The sequence below is a fragment of the Phycomyces blakesleeanus genome, assembly GCF_001638985.1.
Source record: "Phycomyces blakesleeanus NRRL 1555(-) unplaced genomic scaffold PHYBLscaffold_12, whole genome shotgun sequence".
NCBI classification, from domain to species: domain Eukaryota; kingdom Fungi; phylum Mucoromycota; class Mucoromycetes; order Mucorales; family Phycomycetaceae; genus Phycomyces; species Phycomyces blakesleeanus.
In genome coordinates this window covers 456,050-483,389 of record NW_017265145.1, presented here as the reverse complement: position 1 = coordinate 483,389, position 27,340 = coordinate 456,050, and the positions used below count along the sequence as shown (strand labels likewise).

Here is a 27,340-nt window from a genome sequence, read left to right as displayed (position 1 = left end):
TGCTGATTTTATTTTTGCTTTATAAAAGGTTATATCAGTATATACACTCGAACAATAATAAGAACGTTAACTTTTGGATACCTTGAAATTAATGTTATCGGGTTAGCAAGTATTATGAATCGAAACATAAATTTCATTTGGTTTTTTAAATTGTACTATTTTTTTTTCGTCACTTAAAACAAGCATATATGGTCCTCTTTATCGGTTCTTTGACCGAATTAGGAAGTGACATAAATAGAAGTATTTTTATTATAAAGGCTTTCTATTGGATAAATTTGATACCAGAAATTAAGTCTGAAAGGGGAAAATTTTATTTCCAAAGTATTTCTTGTGAGTTTGGCTAAGCATTAAGATATACTTTTTTTTGTCTTCCCAAAAATCACTACTTTAATTTCAATCCACGCTAGAAATACTTTTAGTCTCACATATATCTGAGGGCCATGGCGCAATAAAGAAGTATGAATTAAGGCTCCTCAGGCACAGAACTAGGAAATGGTTCAAGGGCAGGAGGACTATTTTGTTTTTTTTGTTTACACTGGTTAGTAAAAAATTTAAAAAAAAAGAGGTTGACCAAGAAGAGAAACCTATAGAAAGTTTACCTTGGTCGGCGTCCCTTAATTTTCATGGGCTTAACAGGTGGGTGGTCCATTGGTGCCAGGAGTTCAAAGCTGCAGATCAATTCTTCATTTATACTCATTATTGCACCAAAGTTGTCAAACTCGCCACTAGACACAGGATTAGTAATTATTCTATTCTTCTTTTTGATATTCAGGTGTCACAATTACCAGTAGTTTGGTGCACTAAATACAGTAACCAACGTTCTTTCATTAAAAAACTCGTATCCGTCCTCGACTACCATGTGTGCACGGCAAACGAGATCAAGATCGAACTTGGTAAGAAACTCATTGACGATCTTTTTGCCAAAACAGTATGACACTCCACGCTCATTATCTTCCCAGTCCAATGCAGTGTCTGATGGATCTGACCAGACAAGATCATTTAAAAGCCCGTATTCTGGCACATCGGTTGGTCTGGCAAGATTTCGAACATCGTCCATTGAATTCAACGAGGGGGACAGACCGCCATGTACACAGAATATCTTTCCTGCAACCAGACCTGCAATAGGAAGTGTGTTGAAGGCATCCACAAATGTCTTCCATATCTTGGTGTTCGTTCGGCGCTTGCATTCATCATAAAATCCATAGACTTTAAAGACATAACATTAAAATGTAAATTTTACAACCGTTCACATATGTACATATTTTATATAATCTGTACGCACCTATAATATCTTTATATCTATAGAATAATTCTTACCTCGAGTTACATTAGCACATTCATGATTTCCTCTAAGTAAAAAGAAATTTTCGGGATATTTTATCTTATAGCAGAAAAGCAGCAAAATGGTCTCCAAACTCTGTTTTCCTCGATCAACATAGTCCCCCAGCAATAGGTAGTTGGACTCTGGAGGATACCCACCCTATAAGAACCCAAATAGCACAAAGTCAATAAATAAATAAGTAAATAAATAAATAAGTAAATAAATAAATAAATAAAGTTGATGTAAATAGCGCACGCCAAGGTTTTCTTTTTGGTGATTTGCGCGATTTGAGCTCTATTACCATATCGAATAGCCGGATCAAATCATGATATTGACCATGAACATCGCCCATAATCTTGACAGGAGGATTCAATTCGATCAAAGACTTGAAGAAATACAAGATAAATAAATAAGAGAATGTATGGTGTTTACTTTAATACACATACATATATGTATGTATATATATATGTATATGATCTATATCATATTGAAAGTCAACAACAACAGCAGAAAGGTTCTTCAACTTACAGGTTGGCTGAGAAACACCTCTTGTGCGGCTTGACAGATAGCAGTAATCTCCGAATTTCTAAAACAAATGGACTTGTGGACCTTTCCATCTCTACCAACTTCTAACAAGCGACTTATACACTCGTCAATGTCGAGCGCTTTTGCAATCGAACGCATCGAAGTGACAGTGAGCTGATTTTGGGAATCGACTGTAGTTTGATTGAGATCATTGATAATGTCTTCCTGAGAATCCGGAACATTGTCTAGAGAATTGTTGACGAGAATGGATCCAATGGAGGTTGCAGTAGTATTCGACTGCTCATTATCGGAAGGTTCTGTACGTAAGACACTAGGACGATCTTTATGCTTCTTGGAATGTATGTTACCCATGAGAAACACGATGAGAAATAGGAAAAGGAAATGGATAAAAAGGATGGAATCACGTGTGCCTGCTTTTTTTTTATTCTTAGCATTCTGTTTTGTTTCTCAATCTAGCTCGGGACACTTTAAGACAATGCTGGATAAGAGCATACACCTTTTTAGCTGAGCAATACATTTTCTTTTTTGTTAGTATTTCGTCTTGGGCAATTCCCATAGATACTGCCATCGCTAGACTTGCTGCCTGAAAATCTTTAATGTTCGTACGTCGGTGAAGTGCATGATAGAGATAGGCCATTGGTTCTGTACCCTCCGATGTGTCTGTGTCACGTGAATTATCTCCGCTATCATTTTCTTCAATAAAGCCTAGTTCATCCATTGATATTGTTTGAGTTGGATCGTCTGTGTACTGTATTTTTCGAAACAGATAATGATCAAAATAGCAGCAGATAATTGGCTGCTCTCCTGGCTGTGCATCACAATTAAGATACATATCATGAAAACGCTGAATAGGTGCCAAAAGTGAGGATGGTAAGGTCCGATGAACGCGACAAATATGTTCCAGAACATCCAAGAAGTCATGGATATCTCCTGATTTTAGACATAGAACAAGGAGTGCCCAGTCGATTGAGAAGCTCTCGGGTACCTCAATGTGATTTTGAGTATCGAGTTTCTGCTTGGTGTACCAGATATTGAACGCCTTGCGACACATCTTCATAATTGTAGAAGGTGGACCATGACATTCATGCAGAATTGTACAGAGAATAGGGGTCAGTACCTGCTCGTTGCAGAGAAGGTGTTTAAGGTTATTGTGTTCGAGGAGGTAATAAACCTGCATAGTCTTAGCAAACCGCGAATCTTCTTCTCTCTCTGGACTGGTGGCTGATATACTGAGAAGATCTCCAAGGAAACCAGGCATCTCAGGCTGGTGTGCAGTCAAGTAGACCGAGCACATGAAACGAGAGTATAATTCCCATGCACGCGTTTCCCATGCAGATCTTCTTGCCTTTTTGGATAGTGGAGTATCTTTGTGCGCCCGCCAGCAGAGATGCATAATTACCCTTGGGGTGAATTTATTCAAAAGTTCTCCCATGGATTGATAGATTTGCCATCCATACTCGTATTGCTGGTTTCCCATGGACACGAAGATGGCTGTATTGTTTTCGTCGATATTTTCGCATTCTTCTTTTGTTCTTTTGGAGGTGTCACTCTCGAGACGTTTGGTCACCCACTCGGCAAGACTTTTAGGTCGAGGTACCATGTTTTCCCGGCTGGACTGCCAGACAGATCGTTCTTTGATCCAGTCAGACTCTCCTAATCTAGCCTGATAAAAGATCCACATATTAAACTTATCTTGATCCGTCACCTTTTTCATCAAAGGTGTGTCAATTCGAATAAGCGGCGAGTCTGATGCTGGAGATTTTGGATCGGCCAGATCTAGATAAGCCTTTCCGTAATCTGTCAATAGCCACTCGGCTTGTTCAATCTGGCGAGGGGTTTGCATCAAATGGAGTGTGATCGCCAATTTGTAGGTATCAGTGTCCCAAAGTCTGCGTGGCATAGAATACAGAGCTTTTATGGCAAGTTTGTAAAGGCCATAATGCATAATTTGGTAGATTACTTCAAGATAAGATGCTTTCTATATAAATATATTGTAGTTTATCAATTTAGGTCAAAAAATAACCATTGTTGTTGTTGATATTAATAATTACCTCAAGAGTATATCCTGCCTGAACTACTTTAATAAACAGCCTCCACATAATGCATCTTGTAATATCTTGTGGGAATTTCTTAAGATCGACCCCAGAGATTTCGTTGACAATATTCAAAATCTTTGGCTCACATAGTGTGTGAAGCATTTCTGAATAAATCTTGGCCACTTGTTCGGGGTTTTCGTTGGACACTGTGTCGGACATACTCATGTAAGCCACTGCATTGTTGAGAGTGGCTACGGCTTCTTTAACATCGTCATGCTCGAGTAAATTATTGACTTTTCTACCCACACCAATGCTGTTCAGTTTATTGCCGTTAGAGTCGAGCTGTTTTCCAGAAAGTGAGATTGGATCGCTTTCTAAGTTTCTATATTCTTCATTGACCGGAGTGCGAATAGGAGACGGTGGTGGTGATGGTGTGGGCGAGTGTGAGTGTGGGTTCGATTGTGAGATAACACGACTAAGTGTAGGCCAGCTGTCAAAAAATGCGCCAAGACGTGAAGAGGGTTCTACTGCATCTGCTTCTGGGACGTTCTTGTGCGCTTTTGAAGGATTGCTCTTATTATCAGTTGACAGATCTGGTTTCACAAGAACTTGAGGCACATTAGGGCTAGTGTGTGGTTGCATATGGCTTAAGATATTTTTTTATATGTAAAAATATATATTTAAATTGAATAAGGATATATAAACTCACGCATCTGTACTACCCATCTCGGTCTTATCTAGTCCAATTGCATTCAACTGAAACCACAGTCTCACATTGAATCTCCACCAATTTTTTCTTTTAAAAAAAATTAAGTGACTTGCTTCCGGGACACGCCTTTGACTGTTTTTTTTATTTTATTTTTGGAGCCATCCAAAAAGTATAAAAGAAGACCATTTCTTGCCCTCTATTTTTTTTCTTCATTGTCTCTGTCTTGTAATCAGATCGGATAAATCTTTCGCCTTTTACTAAAGATTTCCGTGGCTGCGGGACACTAAGGAGACTAATCATAATTTTTTGTCACCTCTTGGTTTTGATTAAATCATTCTAATCTTATCAATGATTTGGTATCTTTTATTTAATAATATAAATGAAAATAAAACACATCCTTAAAAGATGTATTCTATGTTTAACTATTAACAAATCTACTGAAAGTTTTTATAAAAAATCAATAAATAAAATTTCTGATTTTCCTTGTAAACTTTTTATGTTGTCATGGTGACAAGTTAAATTCTAAAAAATAAAATAAAAAAATCCATGACTGACTGACTGACTACTGTGAAAACAATGAATAAAATAAACGAAAAATTAAATTAAAAATGTATGTGAAAACTGTACGATAGAAATGAATGAATATATATATTTTATACATGTAAAAATCATTATTTTTTCTAGCTATATATGCGCGGGTGTATCTGATTGATTGATTTTGTTTTGTTTTGTTTTGTTTATTTGTTTTTATTTGTTTTTGTATTTTTTCTTTAAACCGTTTGAGGGTATAAGCATCTGGACTTGAGAACAATAAAACAAGATGATTTTTGTGCAAAAAGAAGGAACAATTATTATTCTTATTTCTCTGTTTTGTGTGTGTGTGTTTTTTTTACAGTCTTCCATTGGCCTCTGCTTGTTTCAATTGCTCCAACTCCAGACGAAGAGCGTCGTTCTCCCTTTGAAGTGATGTGTTTTCACGGATAGACATTTGTAACAGATGTTCCAAAGTATCCTGTTTAAAATTCCCAAAAAAATAAAAAATAAAAAAATAGTAATACAAAAAAATGTTCGAAATTATTATTGATTGATTGATTAATTAAAATAAATAAATAAATAGAAATATATATATACAAAAGTAAAAATAAGAAATCACTTACCAGAGTAGATGGTACATCTTCTCCCAGAGGTCTATCAGAAAACACATCAGCCCATGTTTCCCCCCTCCAGCCTATATCAAGCATCTATCTCTTTTATGTACACTTTTGTGTGTGTCTGTGTAATTTACCTTATTTCTGGAACGTCTGATGGAGCTTGTTTTGGACCAGAGACCTTTCTCTGTTCAGTTGCCTTGTGTTTTGCACCGCCGATATTTAATGTTCCACACACTTCTTGTAATAGCTGTCTTTGAGTTTCATTCACCCGCATGAGTTCTTCCAGCTGCGAGTAAATTGCAGGCACGGCGGGTGGATCCACACTACCAAGTCGAATGGACTGCCCACGCGACAAAGACGATGTTGGCGATGATGACAATGACGGATTAGACGTCGTTGTCAAGGGGGATTCATATGGGTGAAGGGGTCCTTTTTAACAATAAAAAATAACAGCAATAAATTTAATTAATACAAAAAAGAAATCTTTTGTCTAGATCTGTGCACACAACGTATGCATATATTATTGTTATTTTTATTTTTATATCAATCTTAAGCTTCATTTGCTTATGGTGATATTGATTATTTATCAAGTGTTGCTCACCTTCTATTCTTTCTGTCCGTTGATTCATTTCCACTATTCCGCCGGTCAATTCAAACCGACCAATCTTACGTGGCTCACCCTGAATTGGCTGGCTCTCAACAGCCTCCTTTTCACGCTCCTTGTCGGTTGCAAAACGTGTAATAGATCTGGAGTTGGTGGATATTTCACGTGTGAGTGGAAATCCGGCAGATGCCATAGAGTTTTCACGCGAAAGGGGGACAGTATGATGTGGGATAACATGAAGTGGTATTGGAGCCACAGTAGGAGTGGGTACAGTACTTGCTGAAGGAGGGGAAGCTACAATTTCAAACCGGGACTTACGGTCTACTACTATCGAAGAATTTTTTTTTTAAAAAAAGGTAGAAAATAGAATAGAAAACAGAGAAGAATTATGTTTAATAAGGAATTCCTTGTTATATTTCATGACAAAATAAGAATGCCAATGCCAATAGTAGTAATAAACGCTACCCATATTGTCTTGACTTGTAGTCTTGTAGAGGGATCTCTCTAGAGGTTCTTCGGCAAAATGAACATTCAGTGGCTCATTTGAACTGGGCTGGCGTGAGAGTTGATGATTCACACTAAATCTTCCCTTTTTTACCTCACCATCCTTTATCAATCAAACCAACAAAAATATGAGCTTTTAGATTTCCACCCAACCTTGTTTTAACCTGTATTATTTATATTTTGCACTTATAATATATATCTTTTCAAAAAAAAAAGAAGTTCTTACCGAAGATTCATCACGGGAATCAAACTCTGATAGATAAGCCGAAGGACTGGCAGATCGGGTCGATGACTGGCCCACGGTGTCGGTATATTCTCTCGAGGTCTCTTCAATAACAAAGCGTGATTTACGCGTAGGTGCAGATATCTCTGCAGACTGCATCGTCATCGTCATCGTCGTGCCGGCGTGCGATGGCTGAGGTGGATTCCGGACAACTACATCACCAAAGGATATGTGTCGTTTGACAGGTGGTTTTTGTGGTAAAATAGCTTCAGTTGGCTGTTGCTGTTGCTGTTGTTGCTGCTGCTGCTGTTGTTGCTGATATTGATACTGATATTGATGCTGTTGTTGTTGCTGCATTTGTAGTTGTTGTAGTTGCTGCTGTTGCTGTAGTTGCTGCTGCTGTTCATTTGACTGTGCTGATTCGTCGCCTTCTGTATCGTCTTCGTTAAAATCCCATTCGTCCGTTTTGGTAATCGTCACATGTCTTTGAGGAATCTTTTTACGAGGACGCTGGTCAAGCGACGGCAGGCCAGCCAGCAGAGACTTGACAAGATAGTCCTTCTTCTTGGCTTGCCTGAAAAAGGCATGCTGCAAAAGTTTCTCAGCCGATGGACTATAACAAAGCAAATAAATTATCGACTCGAAAGATTAGTCCAAAAAAAAGGGGAAAGAAAGAAGTTTACCGCTTTGTGGGATCTTTGTTGAGGCAGATATCAATCATTTCTTTAAAAGTCTTTGAGAACTTGTTTTTTGTTGTCTCACGACACAATGTTGGTGGGTCATTTGAAAGGGTCATCATCAATACCTACAAATGGTCAATTATGCTTTTTGTCCTTTTCTTCCCCTTCTTCTTTTTGTTTCTTGTCTCTTGATTGGTATTACTGCCATTACTATTACAGCTATTATCTTTGTTGTACTATATATATAGTCTTATAACCTTATGCTTATTTACCTTTAAAGGGGGGTGTTTTGCAAATGGCGCATGCCCCGTAGCGAGTTCTATAGAAGTTATACCGAAACTCCAGATGTCTGCCTTGTAGTCATAGCTAGCCTGCTCCATGACTTCAGGTGCCATCCAACAAGGCTAATAAACCAAACAGAGAATTAAATAACTTTTCTCTCTTTCTCTCTCAAAAGAAAAAAAACAACAACAAATTATTATTGTGAACTTACTGTGCCTACAAATGTCTTTCGCATACCCCTTTCCCCGGTCTCCATCAATGAACTCGAAACGCCAAAGTCTGCCAGCAATACCGTACCGTCCTCATCCATCAACAGATTACCAGCCTTGACGTCTCGGTGGATGTGTCCATTTTTGTGCATATAAGCAATCCCTTCTAATGCCTGCTTGAGTATGGTGGCAATGCTTATTTCATCTAATCCCTCTGGATAGCTTGTCTTCATGATATCAAGACAGGACCCTACAGCAAGTCAAAGTTCAGGCTGCCTGGCTAAACAAAAAAAGGGGGACCAATACATATATATATATACATATTTATAGTCCCATCCGCATTAAACTTTCCTCCTGTCAAATACGGCGTAACGATGTACAGTTTTGATCCATTTACAAAGGATCCATGGACACGCAATACATTGGGATGTTTTGATAGAGCCATAAGAGATGTTTCTCGCTAAGAAAAAAAAAGATTATTATGGTTGTTTAAGAAAATATATATATATAATTTTTTTTTGAAAAAAAATGGATTAATTGATTAATCAATTGCTTGATTGATTTGATTAAAATTGAATGTATTTTAAAGAAATATATTCTTTAAAAAAAAAGTAAGAGAAAAAATCACTAGGTTTTTGTTACTCACACGTAGTTCGTCAATTTGGTTTCGCTCAAACATATCTAGATCAATAATCTTGATGGCCACTCGCTTATTAAACGGTCTGTAAATTGCACTATAAACAATAGCCGAAGATCCATAGCCTATACATACATACATATATATATACATACATACATACACATATATTCATAGTCAGCTCGGCGTATATAAAATAAAATATAAAAAAAAAGAAAAAAAAAATTGGATAGAACATGACAGATTCACAATGCTTTCAATCCACTTTACCAATGGCTTCCTTCATCTCAAAATCATCAATGTTATTAAAGATGTGAGTTTCGGCTACAAGCTGGGATGGAACTGGAGAAGTGGGCATGGAGTTCTCGTGTTGAATGTTCGTCATGATTTTAAGGCCGTTTAGTATATCTGATCCACTGATCGACCGTCTTGAGGAATGTCCCTGTGATGGAAAGGAACTGGATGAGCTCGGATGACCGCTGACAAGAATTGGACGAGGAGGAAATGCAGTCCGGTTGACGAGGGGATCGTTTGGCCCTTCTGCACTAGTCACGGTAAACGAAGGTGTGGTGTTCAAAGAGACAACGTCGTCAGGGTTGTCTATCGTCATCATGAAGACACAGAGGGAGAGAAGAGGAGAAGGGAGGGAGGGAGAGTGTTGTGTGTGAAAGAGAGAACGAGAGAACGAGAACGAGAACGAGAGAGCGACAGAAGGGGGGAGGGGGAGGGGGGGTGGAGGCGACAAGCAAAAATGAGATAAATGACGTAGAAGAAAACAATGGGTTACACAGGTCATTGTGGACTGTCTCGTTTGTTCTGTGTCTATCGTGTAAAAGGAACTCAAAGATACATAGGGGATGATACTGAGAGGATATCGAGCAAAGTTTGTAATATATTGCACTGTATTGTAGTGCAATGTAATGTAATGTGGTGTGGTATGGTGTGTTGTGTTGTGTTGTGCTTCAGTAAGCCACTTAATGGTGATAACTTTAATTGATTGGAATAAAGCTCTTTGTGTTGTTCTTTAACGAGGAAGAAAATGAAAAATAAGATATAAGGGTGTTCAACTGGACAAAGAACAGTGTCTTAACACAGAAAGCCAAGTAAATTTCATTTCTTTACCACTTGAGAAATATAATACAATATAGCATATAATAGAGTAAAGTAGCATAATATAGTATAAGTGTGTTTTATTTTCTCATGTCAATCGCTATAACAACATTCGAACCAAACCCCCCTTCAAGATTTACATATTCCACCGACATTTTTTTTATTGAAATCCAAAGAGAAATGGAAGAAGTCCAGAATTGACCATTGGTTTGTACAACTTATCCATATTATATATATATATTGTAAGAATATAAAAGGGCAACTTAAGTATATATTTTAAAGAAGTATACATAAATCTGACATGTGTGTTGGTACGCCAAGAGAAAGATGTATATTTATATATAAAAATAACAATAAAAAAAAAGAAGAGGGAAAAGAAGAGGGTTTTTGTACACCTTATTCGGTATTTCAATAAGTGCTCTTTTTGCAACACCCACTCACCAATTCACCCACCCGTCACTTGTAAGACACTTTACTCTCCAAATCCAATTACATTCAGCAGTACTTCCCCTTCTTTTCCTTTTCTTCTTCTTCTTCTTCTTTTTCCTTTTTCTTTCCTTTGTCTTACGCCTCATTTGTTCAGTGTAGCTGGTTCTAGCCAAGCATTATAATTATAATTATAATTATAATATATTATTATTATTTTATCACTTGTATAAAAAGAAAGCCATATCAAACACACGCACACACCTATATATATATATATATCTTTATTCCTCCGTTTTACTCATAAAGTCCTTCTTAACCTTTATCACTTTCATTTTGGTCTTTACCAACAAAAGGAAAACACGATATTATAGAGGTTGCGTATAATATATCTATACATGATTTTCTTTCAACTTAACTTTACTTTGCATTATTTATTTATTTATTTATTTATTTATTATTTTAAAATATTCATTTTTTCTATTAGATCACCACATTCATCTGTGATTCTGAATGATTCCTCATCAACCAACCCAAAGTACTGCGATCAGTGGCGGAAATATTCGAGTAGTTGTACGATGCCGACCTTTGAACGCAAGAGGTAAAGCAAGAAAACAAAACAAAAATCTATACAACTTGATAATATTCTGCTTTCCTTTATGTTCTCTTTACTCATTCAGAGTTCCTTTTTCTCTCCCTTTATATCTATCTATCTATATATACATTCAGAGATCGCTCGAGGCGCAACTTGTCTGATACGCATGGACGGAGACCAAACAATCATAACTAAGCCTAGTTTGGCTGGCCAACCAAAGGAAGAAGATACAAAAGCCTTTACATTTGATCGGTCGTACTGGTCAGCCGATAAGAATGATCCAAATTTTGCAACCCAAAAGACAGTTTACAATGATCTTGGGCGTGAATTACTCGATCATGCGTTTCATGGATACAATTGCTGTATTTTTGCGTGTAAGTTTTTTTTTGTTGTTGTTGTTGTTTATGAGCATGTAAAAAAAATATGGAAAGGGAAAGCAAAGATTTCATCCACACACTTCTTTATCCATATATCTATGTTTATATCCGAATGTTCATCTAGATGGCCAGACTGGTTCAGGAAAATCATATTCAATGGTAGGTTTACGTTGGTCAAATATAAAGAAAATAATAAAAGAATCAATATACAATATAATGTATAATAAAGAGGGGATGGTTTATCTAATATCTTTAAAACAAAGATGGGTTATGGAAAAGACAAGGGCATCATTCCACTCACCTGCTCAGAACTGTTTGATCGAATCGCAGAATCAACCACAGATGTCTTGAGTTTTCAAGTAGAGGTTTCCTACATTGAAATTTACAATGAAAAGGTACGAGATCTCCTGAATCCAAGCAACAAAAGCAACCTTAAGGTCAGAGAGCATCCAAGTCTTGGTCCATACGTCGAAGATCTCTCTCGTCTTGCCGTGAAATCATTTGAAGACATTAGCCACCTGATGAACGAAGGAAACAAGGTAAACGTCACATTCATTCCAGCATTACACTTGAAGAATAAATAAAAAAGAAACCTTAATACTTAATATTTAATGCTAGGCACGTACTGTTGCAGCCACAAACATGAACGAGACATCTTCTCGTTCTCATGCCGTCTTTACAATATTCCTAACCTCAGCACGCTATGATGAAACAGCCAAACTTTCAACCGAAAAGGTTGCTCGTATAAGGTGTGTAGGGAAGGGTTGAAGGCTTGATAAATTGTGTTTGTATTGGGGGAAGAGAAAACGATAAGATAAAAAAGAAGCCACTGGCTGAGTCATTCCTATCTTAATATCAAGTCTTGTAGACTTGGCAGGAAGCGAGCGCGCCGATAGTACAGGGGCAACAGGCATGCGTCTCAAAGAAGGTGCCAACATCAACAAATCCCTGACTACGCTTGGCAAAGTCATCTCTAGTCTAGCAGAGCATGGGGACACCAAGAAAGGGAAAAAATCAAAGGAAGCATTTGTTCCTTATCGTGATTCTGTAAGATTCTATTCTTTTATACTCTACGTATTTAATCTATTTGCTTGCGTGATAATCATATAAGAAAAAAAAAAAAGAAGAAGAAGAGAGATGTAGAATGAATTTTTTCTTTTTTTACTGAAACCAGAAGAATGCACACAGGTGTTGACATGGCTGCTAAAAGATTCGCTTGGTGGTAATTCAAAAACGGCCATGATTGCTGCAATCTCGCCTGCAGACTACGAAGAGACGCTGAGTACGCTGCGCTATGCTGACCAGGCCAAGAAGATCAAGAACAAGGCCGTCGTGAACGAAGATCCGAACGCAAAGTTAATACGAGAGCTCAAGGAAGAGCTCCAGGCATTGCGAGATACCTTGATGGTGTATGCTCCGGATGAGGTCGATCGGATTGTGGCCCACGGTCACCTCATCGACGGAACAACTCCACGAACAGATACCCAAAAACCACCTATCCATACACCCGAGGCTGAAGCCGTCGTGCCTCAAGAGATCGTATTCACAGATGCATCAGGACACACACAGCATCTCACTAGAGAAGAAGTCGTCGATCAGCTGCAGACAGCTGAGAAACTATTGAACCAGGTCAACCGAACATGGGAAGAAAAACTCCATTCAACAGAGACAATCCATCAGGATCGGGAAAAGGCACTCGAAGAGCTGGGGGTGATGGTCGAGAAGAACAACATGGGTGTGTATACGCCAAAATCAGTCCCACACCTAGTGAATCTCAACGAAGACCCATTAATGACCGAATGTCTTGTGTATCAGCTTAAGCCCGGAAAGACACGGGTGGGCCGACTGGACAGCACTATTCCAGCCGAAATTCGACTGAGCGGCCCAAATATCAAAGACAATCACTGCTTTTTTGAACACAATGACGGCATAGTGACACTATACCCCGATGAAGGATCCATGACCATGGTTAATGGAATGCGTATATCGGACTCAAAGCGACTCCACAGTGGCTTTAGAGTAATTTTGGGGGACTACCATGTATTTCGTTTCAACCATCCTGAAGAAGCCCGCCGAGAGCGTGACCTACAGCAGCGCACGACTGGCAGCGCAGCAGGTCTTGAGCCTGGAAGCTCCCAGGCTCTTGATATGATGTGCAGACCGGTGTCACCCAGTGCGTCGTCAATGCGTGAGATGGCACAGAGCCCCGAGGTTGTCGATTGGGGGTTTGCACGCAGGGAGGCAGTATTGAATTACTACAGTGCCGAATCTAACCTGGGTGGACTCACAGACGAAGATCTTGAAAAGCTATTTGACGATGTTTTTCGGATCCGCCAGAGTCGTAAAAAGCGATTCGACGGACGATCAGAAGCTGATCCGGATGACGAGACATTGTCGAGAACATCAACCTCGTCATCTGCACGCCCAAGCCATGGGCAGTCGACAGTGTTTGGAGAAGATCAATCGGTGTCTTCGCTTTATCTCGACACAAGCACAATGACTCCAAACCGTGATGATCTGTTGCGTCAAGTCAAAGAAGAAATGCAACAGCAATTGGATTTGCAGAAACAGGCCTTTGAAGAAAAGATCAAGCTTTTGGAATCTGTAAATAGATCTGCTAATGCAAGTGAGGGAAAGATTTCTGGAGAAAACACAGAAAACACAGAAAAGATTGGAGAGGTAGAAAGCACAGAATATACAGAAGACCCAAAATATACAGATGATCCAGATGGTGCAGAAGATACGGCAGACACAGCAGATAAGATTGAACAGGTTCGAGCAGAGATGGAGAGAATGATGGACCAGCAACGGTATGCGTACGAATCCAAAATCAAACGGATCGCTATGCATCTTCCACCAGGGACCTCGTTGCAGTCCCCTACACTTCCATCAGTTGCAACCGAGCATGAGACGATATTGATCTATCAAACGTTTTTGAAATGGAAGTCTCTGAGATATGTGTGGATGGCCGAAACAATCATGTCTCATGCGGCACTACTCAAAGAAGCTAATGTGATTTCAAAAGAACTAAACAAGAATGTAATCTACCAGTTCTTTGTGCTCCATGACCATGCGTCTGTAAACCCTGTTTCATTTTGGGAATCCGGATCAGAACTACAGCCAAAAGGAGGAGGACGCTTATCACGTCTGTCTAGCGAAACAATGCCTTGTGTTGGCGTGCTAGTGGTAGACCGAAAGCATGAAGTTACATATGTGTGGTCTATTGAGGAAACACAAGCTAGGCTGGTACGCATGCGTAGCTTGTATGATTTTACCGAACGCCCGCTTGAGAACAATGAATCTTTGACAGAACAGCAAGATCCTTTCTATGAATCACCCTGTCCACGATACTCGCTTTTGGGATTGGCCAAGGTACCTATTCAAAACCTAGCTTTCCAGGTACCAGTCGAGAGCATGGTTGATGTAGTGTGTCGCCACTCGGGACATGTTCTTGGTCATCTCAGGGTCCTCATTACTCCTATTGCCAGATCAATGGCACGTCGTGCGGGTAACAGCCAGCTCACACTACCTCTGTCTCGTCAGAGCTCGCGTGACTCGCATCAAGAACGATTCTTGCATGTTGGCCAGCAGCAAGTATTCGAAGTTCGAATCATCTCACTCGACGGTCTGTCTGAATCGGACGCCACACAAGTTCATGCCCAATTCCGACTTTCTTCATTTGGAAACATCGAACCCAATTCACCTGTTGACAGGATTTACGCTACTGATCCGATCAGTGGCTTTGGTACTCTGCCTATTGACTTTCATTATGCCCAGACACTCTCTACCACTGTTACGGCAGACATGCTTGAGGTTATAACGACCAAGACCTTGACGGTTGAAATCCATGGCCACCTACAATCGCATTTTTTACGCAACATGGTACAGCAGAGTGTTGAGCGTGAAGAACTTGCTTCGCCTGTGGCCACCCGACCGCGTATGACGCTTGAACCAATACCTCCTGCTCACAGCCGCAGACCATCTGTGTCGAGTGTGCTGAGTATTGCAACAACAAACGGAGGTGGTAGAAATATGTGCGAGGACAGTCCAGAGGATGGGCAAATACGCGAAGAGGTGCATGATATTGTTGCCTGGGTAAAGATATGTGAGCTGGAGGCAGAAGGAGAATATGAACCGGTGCGGGTAGTGTACGACAGCAATAACAACAATCCAAAAAAGAGTGATGGAGGAGGGGTTTTTAGCTTGCGACAAGGTCTCCAGCGTCGGATCTCACTTTCACTTATGCATGCGTCTGGAAGGAAATTGCGGTGGGAGGCAATTGAGGAGATGTCGATTGGTAATGTGCGGTTACTAAATTCCAAGGGACAGGAGATAGCGCCTGCTGTCCACTCAGACGTGCCGGTGTACTTGTTTGCTGAACAGGAGCTGGTCTATCACAGCAACGGTACGAGTACCTTATCTGCGCAGGGACCTTGGGATAGCTCGCTTCATAACTCCTTGTATTTGAATCGTGTCAGTCCAGACAACCAACTGGTGTTGCTGAGTCTGAGCTGGAAAGTTAACTGTAGTTCACAGTGCACAGTGCCAATCAAGTTTAGCATGGATCTGGCTGTGATGATCCAGGAACGCGATGCTAGTGGTGGTGGTGGTGGAATTGGTGGTGGTTTAGGAGCAGGACTGACGGCCGCCGTGTTTTCATTTTTGCGGTCTCAGCGTATTCTACGTAAGATGAGTGCTATCTTTGTACTCAAGCTTCACCCTCCGATGTCACGCAAACTCAAGGATTTGTGGCGTCTAAATACAACACACCGATATGTACGTGGTGAGGAGCTGCTTGGTCCGTGGCGCCCAAGAGGTGTTTCGCTTGTCCATGAGTATCGTGAGGCCAGACAGCGTATGATACTGCGGGAGAATGTGGCTGTAACCCGCCACACTTTATTACTTGGCCAACAGCAACAATCGCGTGTTCTGAAGCGTGGCCAGAGTGTGTCTGTGCGTCCTCGGTGTCGCGATCAGACGGACGAGAAGGTGTTGTTGGACAAGGTCATTAGACTGTGGAAGCTAAAGTTTGGTGAACAGAAAGAGGTAAGATCGGGGGACAATAAGGGAGGCTCGTGCGCTTGTGACATGATGTGGGAACTAATGTTTGCGTGTTTATATTTTATAATATAATGTTTTGTGGGTAGATATCTATTCCTCGATACCCACCTTTGTCTGATCTTAGTTCAAGTCCTAGTCCTAGTCCTCAGCCTAGTCCACAGCCTAGCCCACAGGCCAGCCCGGGTCTACAGGCAGCCACGAATCGACTTGTTCCCAACATTCGACGTGTCTATCCAAGGTAAGCTACTAATTATATATATGTATATATTGCGTATTGTGTTACTTATGGGAGAAATCTGGGTAGCGATACTGTAACCAAAAAAGGGTTTTTACTGCACCCAGAAAATGCGAATGAGGTGTGGGTCAAACACTGGTTTGTGCTCAAAAGGTAAGCTGGACAAGAAAACCATGTGGGTGAAGATTTCTAAAAAATAAAAAGGGGACACGTGTAGGCCATACATCATCATCTACACAGACCAGTCCGAGACCGATGAACGTGGCATCCTCAGCCTGACATCGTTTAGGGTAGACTATACCAAAGACCTTGAAGATATCTTGCAGGTAATTAAATATTATAAGCGCTGGTAGATTGGGTTGAATTTTCAAGGAGTAAAATAGAAAGAGAAAGAGAGAGAATTTGAAACTAAAATGGTGGTGAAATTAGAGGACCAATGTATTTGCAATCTATACCAACCACAATTGCTACCTTCTCGAGGCACCTGATCGCACAACAATGGTAGACTGGATCTCCAAGATCGATCAATTCTATCCAGTCGATAGTCTGCCAAAATCATAATACCAACAACAATAAGCATAGAAAATAACTGTGAAATAAATTTGCTTGCTTTAGATAGCTAAATAGGTGTGTATATTATTATTATTATTATTATTATTATTATTACTATTACTATTATTTCTTTATTTCTATTTTTGCCCACCTTTTACTCCACTTCCATAATTAGACACCCTACCAACCATCTATCTTGCCCCTTTTTGCACACCCATTTATTGTGTCATCAATAAAATACAAAATTAGGTGTTTTTTCTTTTTGAATAAAACTGTACACACTATACACAATACATATTTACATATATAGTCTTGCTCTATATTTTTCACTTTTTTCTTTTGCTATTAATAATAATGACAATAGAACAATTGTTTTCTTTAATATAAATGATATATACACGTCTGGTGCCAAATCAATACATGTAAAGATAAGGAGCAAGTGGAAGTGCAAGTGGAAGTGCAAGTGCAAGAGGGGTCGAGAGTTGGGGATAAAGGGAAGGGGTTGAGTGGGGGAGTTGCTTAGGGCAACAAATAGAAAAATAAATAAATAAATAAATAAATAAATAAAAATCACCCCCCAAAAAAATCATACAGACAGACAGACAGACAGACAGACAGACAGACAGAGTGAAAGATGGCAAGGAGTGAAAAATCCATTGAAGGGATACAATGACTGTAAAAATGTGTGGTAGACGCCTTTGGGTCTATTAATTACAACTCCGTACCCAATATTGTTTTCTTCCGACATTGTTCAGCTTGTAACCTTTTTTTTCTCCCTCTCTCTCTCTCTCTTCTTCTTCTTCCCTCTGTTCCTCTCCACGTTTTCTTTTTGTGCCTCTAATCTATACTATCTTTATTGTCTTTTCTTTTCTTCTTACTCTCGGCCTTCACAATTTTCCTTTGCCTCTTATTTCTTTTTCCTTTTCCCTTTCTTTACTCTACTTTACAATTACACACCTAACTGGTACTTAGATAATGATGCACTACTACGATGGAAGGGACAGTCATTCTGAGACGTCTGCGATTGCAACTGCAGACGATAATTCATTGAGACAAAATGACCTTCAAGGCTGGCTTTTAGGAGTTCATGGTTATCGACAAGACGCTGCAACCACGACTACAGCTACAAACTCACAATTAGGGGCCCAAGAATCAGCCACCAGAGTAGGCGTAGACACATCAAGGTAATATGTTTATACAATTCTATACATATACACACATAGGTGTGGTGCGATGTAAAGAAAAGAATAGAAAACAAAAAAAAAGAGAGAGAAAAAGGGGATAGGGTGGAAATAGACTCATGTGGGACGTTGCTTGCTTAGTATTGCTGTATCAACCACGCGAAACGTACGCAGGGAGCGACCAGAGTCGATTTCATCTATTAGTTCAGAAGATAGTGTGAATCTAGATGACCTGATCAGTGCAAATTTTACGGTGGATATGGAGCAAGAGACAGACTTACCAGATCTTGCCGAATTGGAGCTTGATGACTCTAGCGAAGCATTTTGGAATATGGACGATGTAAGTAGAGAAGACAGAATAGTATTGCAGATGGGATCAACAAAACGTTCCAAGGTACTTGTGCCGTTTCGACTCTCCAGTCAGGCCACTGGGACATCACTGCCAGTAGTTGTGACGACCACCCCTGCCGACAGTAATGGATCATCAGCTTCAAGGAATGGCGACGAAATATTTGGAACGGGAGACGCAGACTTTCATAATTTTATGAATTCAGGGAGAAAGGTAAGCGACCTGCCTCCCTTTCCAGTACTGACCAGCCGCAGAATGGAACTTCTGGTGAAGGTGAAGACGACTTGGACTGGAGTCCTGAAACTGAACGTGAGTATTTTGTATATATATATATATTTGCGTGTTATTTAATTATTTGATTTTAATGAGACAAATGATAATAAAGACAACAGTAACAGTAATAAACTTGATGCTTCCTTATGTCTTTTTTTTATGTGCATATATAATGGAAATTGAAATAGATATTAATATTAATGATTTGATTTGATTTGATTTGATTTGACGTCCTATAGAGATCGTTAGACAAAGGGTAACCCCTCCTCGGTTGACGCCTACATCCATGACACTCCCAAAACCTCGTACATTTGGCCCATCGACACCGGACACCATTAGACGCCAGCGATCAGGTAGCATCAGTAGCGAAAACAGCCTGAACTCTCAATCTACCATCACAGCCGGAACACATATCTACGGACGCTATGGCGTGACCCCTCCGTCTTCTCTACACCCCTCCGAGTCTTCGTCTTCGTCGCCATCGTCAAGATCGCACAGCCGACTCAGCAGCTACTCTACATCTAATCAAGGAACATCTTCAGCTCTCCCGCGTGCCAGGACTGCATCTAATAACATGTTACAACAAAGTCGATCATTTACTACCCAGGCACATTCTGGTTCATCCGGATCTGGATCCGGATCTGGATCTGGATCTGGTAATGGTGGTAGTAGTGGATTTGGTGGTGGGGCTAGCGCTGGAGCTAGTGCTGGAGCAGGCGCTGGATCTGGATCTGGCGTTGGTACTTCCGGCTCTGAAAAGTTGATGTCTCGGTCAGCATCTCGCATTGGATCGTCAATTGCAACATCAAAACTCGCCAAACGTGCTTCCCATATCCCATCTCCTGCCAGCACTCGCGCAACAATCATTCCTCAACGTACAAAGTCTACTCATCCAGGTCTCCTTCACGACACCACCAACACCTCATCTTCGTCTTCCTCATCTTCCTCCTTCACTGCCGCACGCAACTCACGCGCATCTCATATTCCATCCGCACGTGCCACTGTCTATCGCCTCACCTCACAGGACCCTGCACGCGCCGGATCGCGGCTTGGCGTCAGAAGTACGACACCTGGCCCACGAAACAGTTTGTTCGGCAATCCTCCCCCTCCTCCTCATTCTTCATCTGGTGCTTCGTCTAACAGCGGAATTCCTGCCCGTCCCCAAACTTCCCTCAGCACTGGCAGACCTTCTGGTCTCCAGACACCTTCTCGAGTTATGAGCAGGATAGCAAAGAAGACATAAGCATAAACTCTCCTTCTCCCACTCTTACTTTTACTCTTACTCTTACTCTTACTCTTATTATCACTTCCCTCAAAAACAAACAAGCAAGAAAACACATAAACACATAAACACATAAACATATAAACATATAAACATATAAACACACGGACAAGCAAAAGACTCTTCATCCTTCTCCTTCACAAACACCAAACTGCATTTGAATTGAATTGAATTGAAAATAGTGAATAGTAAATACTGTATTTTGAACGAACATTTGACCTACTATTTTCTTTTCCTTGTTATTTTTTAAAGAAAGAAAAACAAAGGGCACTCTTTTCAATAATATCATAAAAGTTACATTCATATACAAGACATATATAAAAGGTAAAAGGTAAAAGAAAGAAAGAAAGAAAGAAAGAAAGAAAGAAGAAAAAAGACAGGCAAAAATGGTCTACTAGATTATATTAATTCACAATTAAAATATACATTTATATAATATGTAAAGATTGACAACTGGAGGTGGATTTGAGTTTGTTGGTCAGCAATACATTTATTATTCGCAGCAAGTCAAATAACATCACATCAGCTTACATCATTTTACACAGCAAAATACAATACAATACAATACAATACAGTACAATACAATACAGTAAAGTAGTAAAATTTACGTGCAAAACTCTTGTATTAGTGAATAACTATGACATGCTATTTTATATTTTAAGAAAAAAAACCATTAAAATAGTATTCATATCATTTCGTATAAAAATTGATAATCTTGGATTCACCTGACTTTATATATTAATCTTATTTGAGTGCAGAGGAAGCGTAATAATGATAATATGCGAAACCAAAAATCACGATATTTTGCATCACAGCGTGTATTATAGTATCTTGATTCATTGGCTTAGCTTACTGTGCTGCCATTTGTACAAGAATGTGCATAAACAAAGCAAACATAACCATACACAAAACAACTTCCAGAGGTGTCCTATAGTCAAACCCTATACACACAATATATATAACATTTAACATAATTAGCTAATCAGTTTTCTTCTTCTTCTTCTTCTTTTTTGACTTTGATTTTGATCAATTTAATATATATATATATATTATAGTTAGATACTTGCCTAGGTTAATGTTGTCTGGGATCACCACAACACGGCAGCTTCTGTCTGTACTAGCACTGGCCAATAATCTACCTGAACGATTAAAGCAAAGACTGGTGATTGCAGATCCATGACTTGGCCTGATTCGTACAATGGGCTTTTTTGTTTTTGTTTTTTTTTTTGGATTGGAAGACATGTAGAATGTATAATCATTTATATATGTATATATATATATATATAAATTATGTGCGTGTGGTTAATATAGATAGAAAAATGGTTATAATCTTGCTTATTTGCTTTTACCCGTAATGTCTTGGCATCAACAATGCCTGTGGTAAAATCACTTGAAGTATAGGCCAGCAGATTACCTTGATCACTATTGAAAGTTTGGTTTAGTTTAGTTTTAGTTTTAGTTTGATTTACGCACACAATACACAATACACATACCCTCTATCTAAATTCCCCTTTTTAGTCTTCTTCTTCTTTTCCTCATACTCTTTGTTTTTACCACTACCTAGATTACTAATGTTTCTTTTATCAATACTTGGCTACTCACTTGATTGTGAAGTTTGTAATGGATGTACGGCTGACACTCTCAGCTTGAACCTTGGTCACAGAAAACCTGTGATCGCTTGGGCGCATCTTCCATGCACACACAAATCCCTTTCCCCGTGCAATGGGATTTACAATGGCATAGAGCGTTTTATTGCTTGGAGATGTACCTGAGAACCTGAATACACAAGATCAATTTATGCTCAGTAAGACAAACAAACAAACAGCAGCAGCAGCAGCAGCAATAATAATAATAATAATAATAATAATAATAATGGTAGTAGTATATGTATTTGAAAGGAAAAATAAAATAAAAATATTGTGCTTACCTGCAGGCACGAAATTCACACTGAATCCCATTGAACTGTGGACTGTCGATGGCCTGCACAATACTTCCATCTCGCATAGACAGGATCAGTACTGCGCTTGTAGTTGCCACAGCTACATATTCTTCGGCCTCATCTATATCAGCATCATGAAGACTATTGAACCTCAAGGTAGGAAAGGCCAGGGACAGTCCAGGTACTCTGAGGACAGATATCTTGCCGTCCGTGCTTCCCGAGACAAGGTAATTGCCTCTTGGACTGAAGCGTGTTACCTTCTACTCATATACATATATATATATATATATATATATGTATTTATTGTATTATTGTATTATATCAGTATATATGTTCTCTTGCACACCAACACCAACACACACACATACACATTTGTATGTATGCATATTCTTATTATTTTATTTTTATTGCCAAGAAATAATATCCCTCTCAATCCTGCTAATTCACCTGATATTCATCTGCACTCTTGTTGGTATTTGTGCATACAGCCTCAGTGGCCACAATGCGACTGCAACGAAAGAGGCGCTTAAAAATTCATTTGTATTCAATGCAAGCCAAATGGATATCATCTTTCTGTCTCTATCTCTGTCTCTGTCTCTCTTTCTCCTCCTCCTCCTCCTCTTCCCCCACTTCCACCTCTATCCCTCCCTTTTTCTTTTTTCTTTCAAGTCCACACATCTTGCCTTGCCTTGCTTTGCCTTGCTTTGCCTTAATTTTACTCTTTTTTTTTCTGTCTTTGTTTTTAATATCCCCCTTACCTTTCTTCAAGTTTAAACAACTGGCAATTTGTGTTTTCTCCTTTATCTATAGACTTATTGACCCCAACTGCCACAATATCCATCTGTAACACGTATATACACCCCGTACCCACCCCGTACACACGTTTGTATTAGTTCAAAACTTGCTCAATGAAATCACAACTTTAGTATACATATATTATATATACCTTTGGATGACATGCAATTGACATTGGACAAGCATCTTCAGGTGACAATGACAATAAAACTTGTTCAACAAGAGCCTTATTTTTTTCATCGACACTCAATAACATCTACATTATATGTATTTTTTTTATTAAAAAAAAAAAAAGGGGGGGGGGTGGATATTTGTATAATGAGTGAGTGAGTGAGCGAGTGAGCGAGTAAATAATAGAGTACACAGTACCAGTTTATTGGATGTGCCCATCGTATTGATGCCATCTCCTCCGGTAGCTAAGATGCGATCGTCTTCAGTAAAAGCGATTCCATGAACAGGAAACTCAAAGTCATGCGTGAATGTTGTCGGTTTAAAGCGTCCCATGACTAAAGATGATCAAATGATAATAATAACTATAGTAGTAGCAGTAGTAATAAGCATATATATATTATAATATATTATATTATATTATTCATGTGGGAAAGTAAAACTAATTTTTTTTTTAAATAAAAATAAAATCAGGAAATGTCAGGTGACTTACTCCTAAAAAGAATATTACATAAATCTTGTCAAAAGAAGTAGTGGGTTAAAAGGCATTGTTATATTTCTAGTATGTAAGAAAGATAAAGGAGAAAGGTAAAGAGAGAATGTAGTTTAGATTGGTTTGGTTTGGTGTGTGCAGATGTACGTTTTCATTTCTGAACGAACTAGAAGATGTCACTGTGAGAACATAAATTAGTAATAATGACCAAGAGGAGGCACCCGCCATATGTACCCATAATTTACTATCTATCTATCTGTATATAAGCTGTGTAAAGAGCACCAGCAATAACAATCAGTAGGGATGATGATAGCAGAAATAGTAATAAGGTAGTTTATTAAAAAGTAGAATGAAGACTTAATCAAAATAAATGTACATGTTGATCACTTGAAGATGATACAGCAGAGAGACCAAAAAAAAAGGCGGTTCTTATTTGCTCTTTTTTCTTTTCTTTTTTTTTGCCAAGGCAAGAAGATTTCAATCTAAATCGAAGCATACATATATGCATCTTCTTTAGATTGACTCTCACAAGATGAAATATACAAATATATACAAATTATATATATATATTTATATATATATATACATTGTGTTTGAGTTTGTGAGAGAGAGAGAGTGTGTGTGTGTAGTATGTAGTATGTAGTATGTAGTATGTAGTGTGTTTGCAAGTGCGTTCGTGGTGCATTTGTGGCACGCTTGCGATATTTTGTATGTGTGTACTCTTTTTGTATGGATTGTTATGGCATAAAGACTATCCTTGAGCGTAATGGTCGATTCTCCAGAACTGCCTTGAGTTGTCGACGGTTTTTATAGGTGTTCATGGTTGTCTGTTCATCTTCAGCTGATGTGAGATCCAGTGGTAGAGAGTCCTGCTCCAAACCAACCACAGCCAACAGATCTGGTCCCTCTTCTGTTGGAGATTTACGATCATATTCAGCCGAGCTGTGGGTATAAAATACTGTGTCGATCGCGTAGAAGCGTACTGATTTTGTGGATCGTGCGGACTGTTGGCTTGTCCAGCTCGTCTGAGACCGTCGTCTGGATAGATTGGTTCGTAGTCGACGCCATTGAAGGGAAAGAGATATCATGCTACGATTCGTACCGGACAGGCAGAAAGGCAAATGGGATGGTGTCGCTGGGAGAGTAATGGTGAAAGTGGGTAGAGGTGAAAAGAAGTGAGAGGTATATATATATATATATGTATATATTTTTATATATTTAGAAATAACAGTTGAGAGTTGAGTACTGAAGACAAATGAACAAAATGCTTGAGTATGGTTCTTTTTATACTGTCCAGATTATTAAGCTTCAAAATAATATATATATATATATATATATATATATAGTTTATAAATTTATGTATGTATATAAAAAGAAAGAGAAAGAAAGAAATGATAGCTGCAGGAGTCTTGTATTTCATTGCCGTATTTGTCCATATTCTCCAACATGTACTACTTATAATAATTAGGCTTGGGAGATATATGTAAGCTTGACGTCTTTTAACTATACCGAACCATTGACCGATGTGCTTCACAGACCTGCCGAGTCAAGAGACCGTTCACAATGACAGTCCACCATGACGCCTTTATTATTATTATTATCTTCACTACTAATATTATTTATTATCTCCCTTGTTAAGTGATATTTAGATTTTCCTGCCAAGAATAGACAGATCTAGTAAGTCTTGGCATTCAAAAAGAATACACATACATACAATATACATAAAATATACATAAAATATATATTTAATTGTCTGTCTGTATGAAAAATTGCCTCTAATTTTTTTCTTTTATTTTATTTGTCAAGCTGGCGATCTTCCCTAATTTACAACACACGACTTTTTGTAATTCTCAATCTATTCCCTTGAACCATCCCAAATTCTTAAAGAAAATACTCGCTCGTTTATTTCTTGCATCTCCTCCGTCAAAACTGGAATACTACCAAAGTTGCATAGTCTCTTTACTGTCTATCTCCTTCTATATTGTCTTGCCCTTTATGTAGCCGAGTATACAGTTGTGGGGTAATACAAACATTTGTATTTATGTGTGTTTGTGAGTGTGAGGGTTTGTTTCTATGTGTGTGAATGTGAATGTGTTTGTGTGCGTATATGTACATGGACATACATACATACATACATACATCTATACGTACGTACATAAGTATATACTTACATACACTCCCACACACACACAGAGAGAGAGAGAAATACAAACACAAACATGCAAGTACGTATGTGATAAAGCAAAGGTACATGGTTTTGGATGTAGCATTCCTCCTTTAAATCATCCATTTTCACTCTCCTCCCCCACCCCCACTTTTCTCTCTCATTTCGTTTCGTTTCGCTTCTCTTCTCTTCTTATTGTCGTTTCATCATAATGACCGTATATTTTTAGACAGACCACGGGCACCTTTTTGACAGACCCAGTCCTTCCATTCTCGGATCCAGTTCTGGAGGCCACAAAGCACCGCCATGTATCTTGTTGGTCTTGAACTGGCGTACAATGTAATTGAATCCAACCGATTGACAAGCGGCCGTGAAAGCGACTCTGAATGATCAATTGACTCTACCAAAGGAGAAAACATTGTCAGCTCTAGCTCTAGCCCTAGCGCTGGTTCTGGTTCTAGCTCTAGTTTTGGTTCTGTCTGCTGCTGCTGCTGCTGCTGCTTCTGCTTCTGCTTTTGCTGCTTCTGTTGTTGATGTTGGTGTTGGTGTGACAGTGGTGGGTAAATTGACAGGGATAGCGTTTGATCAATGCTGTTGTGGTCTCTTGTCGTTGTGCTGTGGTGCATCAGTCCACACAAGAAACACGATGCTGAGTAAGTGAGTGGTGGAGGATGGTTCGGGTAAGCTTCGGCGAATATATTGGGCGATGGCGCTGTGGTATGGAATCCACCAGCACCGTACACAAACGACGCTGATATCTGTGCGTCTGGGATCCACGAAGAACTAAGAGCAGAATTGGGATGAACTTCACCGACTAGCATTAAAGAAGAGAATCAATTGAGGAAAGAACTACTGCTATTATTGTTATTTCCGGTGATTGTTAATAGGCAGCAGCTATCCAACATCTATATTTCCGTGGTCCGTGCAAATGGACTGTTTTATTTTATTTTATTCAAGAATATACACATATACACTATATACATTACATACATATTTAAATACATACAGATAAATCAATAAAATATTACTATATTTTTCTGATATATATATATTTATTGATATACTTTATTACAAACGCACGTCTATTGAAAAAAGGAAATAGATATAATTCCCTAAAATAGTGCGCTTTTCAGCTCTTGTTTTTTTTTTGCTTTGATTTTTTGATCACTTCAGTATGCATTGCATGTCTTCTGCCTGGCTCATCAAAGGAATTTTTTTAAATTGAAATAATACTTACTTTGTACCAACACTCGGTAATGCTGTATGCCACCAGTTGGAATATGAGTTGTACAACAAGCCAATATACCCATATCACCCAGTTCAATCATTCAAGATATATATATATATATATATATATATATATGTATATATGTCTGCTATCGATCGACAAAAATACTACTTCCTGACGATCCAGTACAAAAACACACACACATATATA

At 39.0% G+C, this 27,340-nt stretch overlaps 8 protein-coding genes across 8 annotated transcripts; 2 read left to right on the top strand and 6 right to left on the bottom strand.

The window, feature by feature from the left end:
• Positions 1-595: 595 nt before the first annotated feature.
• Positions 596-2,005, bottom strand: PHYBLDRAFT_20709 (hypothetical protein; the record flags this gene model as incomplete). The annotated part of the gene is made up of 5 exons (XM_018439742.1): positions 596-725; positions 786-1,206; positions 1,318-1,480; positions 1,623-1,706; positions 1,850-2,005. 5 exons carry the CDS (start codon positions 2,003-2,005, stop codon positions 596-598), a joined length of 954 nt encoding a protein of 317 aa, XP_018290843.1.
• Positions 2,006-2,294: 289 nt separating this feature from the next.
• On the bottom strand, positions 2,295-4,629 carry PHYBLDRAFT_65277 (hypothetical protein; the record flags this gene model as incomplete). Its single annotated transcript, XM_018441428.1, has 3 exons — positions 2,295-3,845; positions 3,919-4,549; positions 4,613-4,629. 3 exons carry the CDS (start codon positions 4,627-4,629, stop codon positions 2,295-2,297), a joined length of 2,199 nt encoding a protein of 732 aa, XP_018290842.1.
• A 755-nt stretch (positions 4,630-5,384) lies between these two features.
• On the bottom strand, positions 5,385-6,185 carry PHYBLDRAFT_158993 (hypothetical protein). The gene is made up of 3 exons (XM_018433895.1): positions 5,898-6,185; positions 5,770-5,800; positions 5,385-5,624 (listed from the first exon to the last, which is right to left on the bottom strand). Exons 1-3 carry the CDS (start codon positions 6,035-6,037, stop codon positions 5,502-5,504), a joined length of 294 nt encoding a protein of 97 aa, XP_018290841.1. The 5' UTR covers positions 6,038-6,185; the 3' UTR covers positions 5,385-5,501.
• Positions 6,186-7,631: 1,446 nt separating this feature from the next.
• On the bottom strand, positions 7,632-9,043 carry PHYBLDRAFT_113143 (hypothetical protein; the record flags this gene model as incomplete). Its single annotated transcript, XM_018428331.1, has 6 exons — positions 7,632-7,707; positions 7,778-7,899; positions 8,047-8,178; positions 8,268-8,487; positions 8,586-8,725; positions 8,912-9,043. Coding segments are annotated over 6 exons (822 nt in total), but the record flags the coding sequence as incomplete, so codon positions are not given.
• Positions 9,044-11,160: 2,117 nt separating this feature from the next.
• On the top strand, positions 11,161-16,249 carry PHYBLDRAFT_95995 (hypothetical protein; the record flags this gene model as incomplete). Its single annotated transcript, XM_018443941.1, has 10 exons — positions 11,161-11,407; positions 11,535-11,569; positions 11,674-11,949; positions 12,029-12,173; positions 12,249-12,457; positions 12,599-12,847; positions 12,947-14,014; positions 14,183-15,394; positions 15,452-16,007; positions 16,047-16,249. Coding segments are annotated over 10 exons (4,200 nt in total), but the record flags the coding sequence as incomplete, so codon positions are not given.
• Positions 16,250-19,817: 3,568 nt separating this feature from the next.
• Positions 19,818-20,449, top strand: PHYBLDRAFT_158992 (hypothetical protein). Its single transcript, XM_018433894.1, has one exon. It carries the CDS (start codon positions 19,825-19,827, stop codon positions 20,302-20,304), a length of 480 nt encoding a protein of 159 aa, XP_018290838.1. The 5' UTR covers positions 19,818-19,824; the 3' UTR covers positions 20,305-20,449.
• Positions 20,450-20,978: 529 nt separating this feature from the next.
• Positions 20,979-23,581, bottom strand: PHYBLDRAFT_65282 (hypothetical protein; the record flags this gene model as incomplete). The annotated part of the gene is made up of 10 exons (XM_018441429.1): positions 20,979-20,988; positions 21,197-21,284; positions 21,483-21,546; positions 21,693-21,765; positions 21,946-22,119; positions 22,271-22,542; positions 22,730-22,790; positions 23,041-23,123; positions 23,229-23,333; positions 23,447-23,581. 10 exons carry the CDS (start codon positions 23,579-23,581, stop codon positions 20,979-20,981), a joined length of 1,065 nt encoding a protein of 354 aa, XP_018290837.1.
• Positions 23,582-24,475: 894 nt separating this feature from the next.
• On the bottom strand, positions 24,476-26,723 carry PHYBLDRAFT_146117 (hypothetical protein; the record flags this gene model as incomplete). The annotated part of the gene is made up of 2 exons (XM_018431597.1): positions 24,476-24,873; positions 26,138-26,723. 2 exons carry the CDS (start codon positions 26,721-26,723, stop codon positions 24,476-24,478), a joined length of 984 nt encoding a protein of 327 aa, XP_018290836.1.
• Positions 26,724-27,340: the final 617 nt, after the last annotated feature.

Bases quoted from the DNA above. Each gene is read 5' to 3' on its own strand.
- PHYBLDRAFT_158993 (XM_018433895.1), bottom strand. From the start codon at position 6,037: ATGCGGGTGAATGAAACTCAAAGACAGCTATTACAAGAAGTGTGTGGA. The intron at 5,801-5,897 runs GTAAATTACACA...GTTTTCTGATAG, and splicing joins TCAGACGTTCCAGAAATAAG to ACCTCTGGGAGAAGATGTAC. The intron at 5,625-5,769 runs GTAAGTGATTTC...AATTTTAAACAG, and splicing joins AAGATGTACCATCTACTCTG to GATACTTTGGAACATCTGTT.
- PHYBLDRAFT_158992 (XM_018433894.1), top strand. From the start codon at position 19,825: ATGTCTCGGTCAGCATCTCGCATTGGATCGTCAATTGCAACATCAAAA.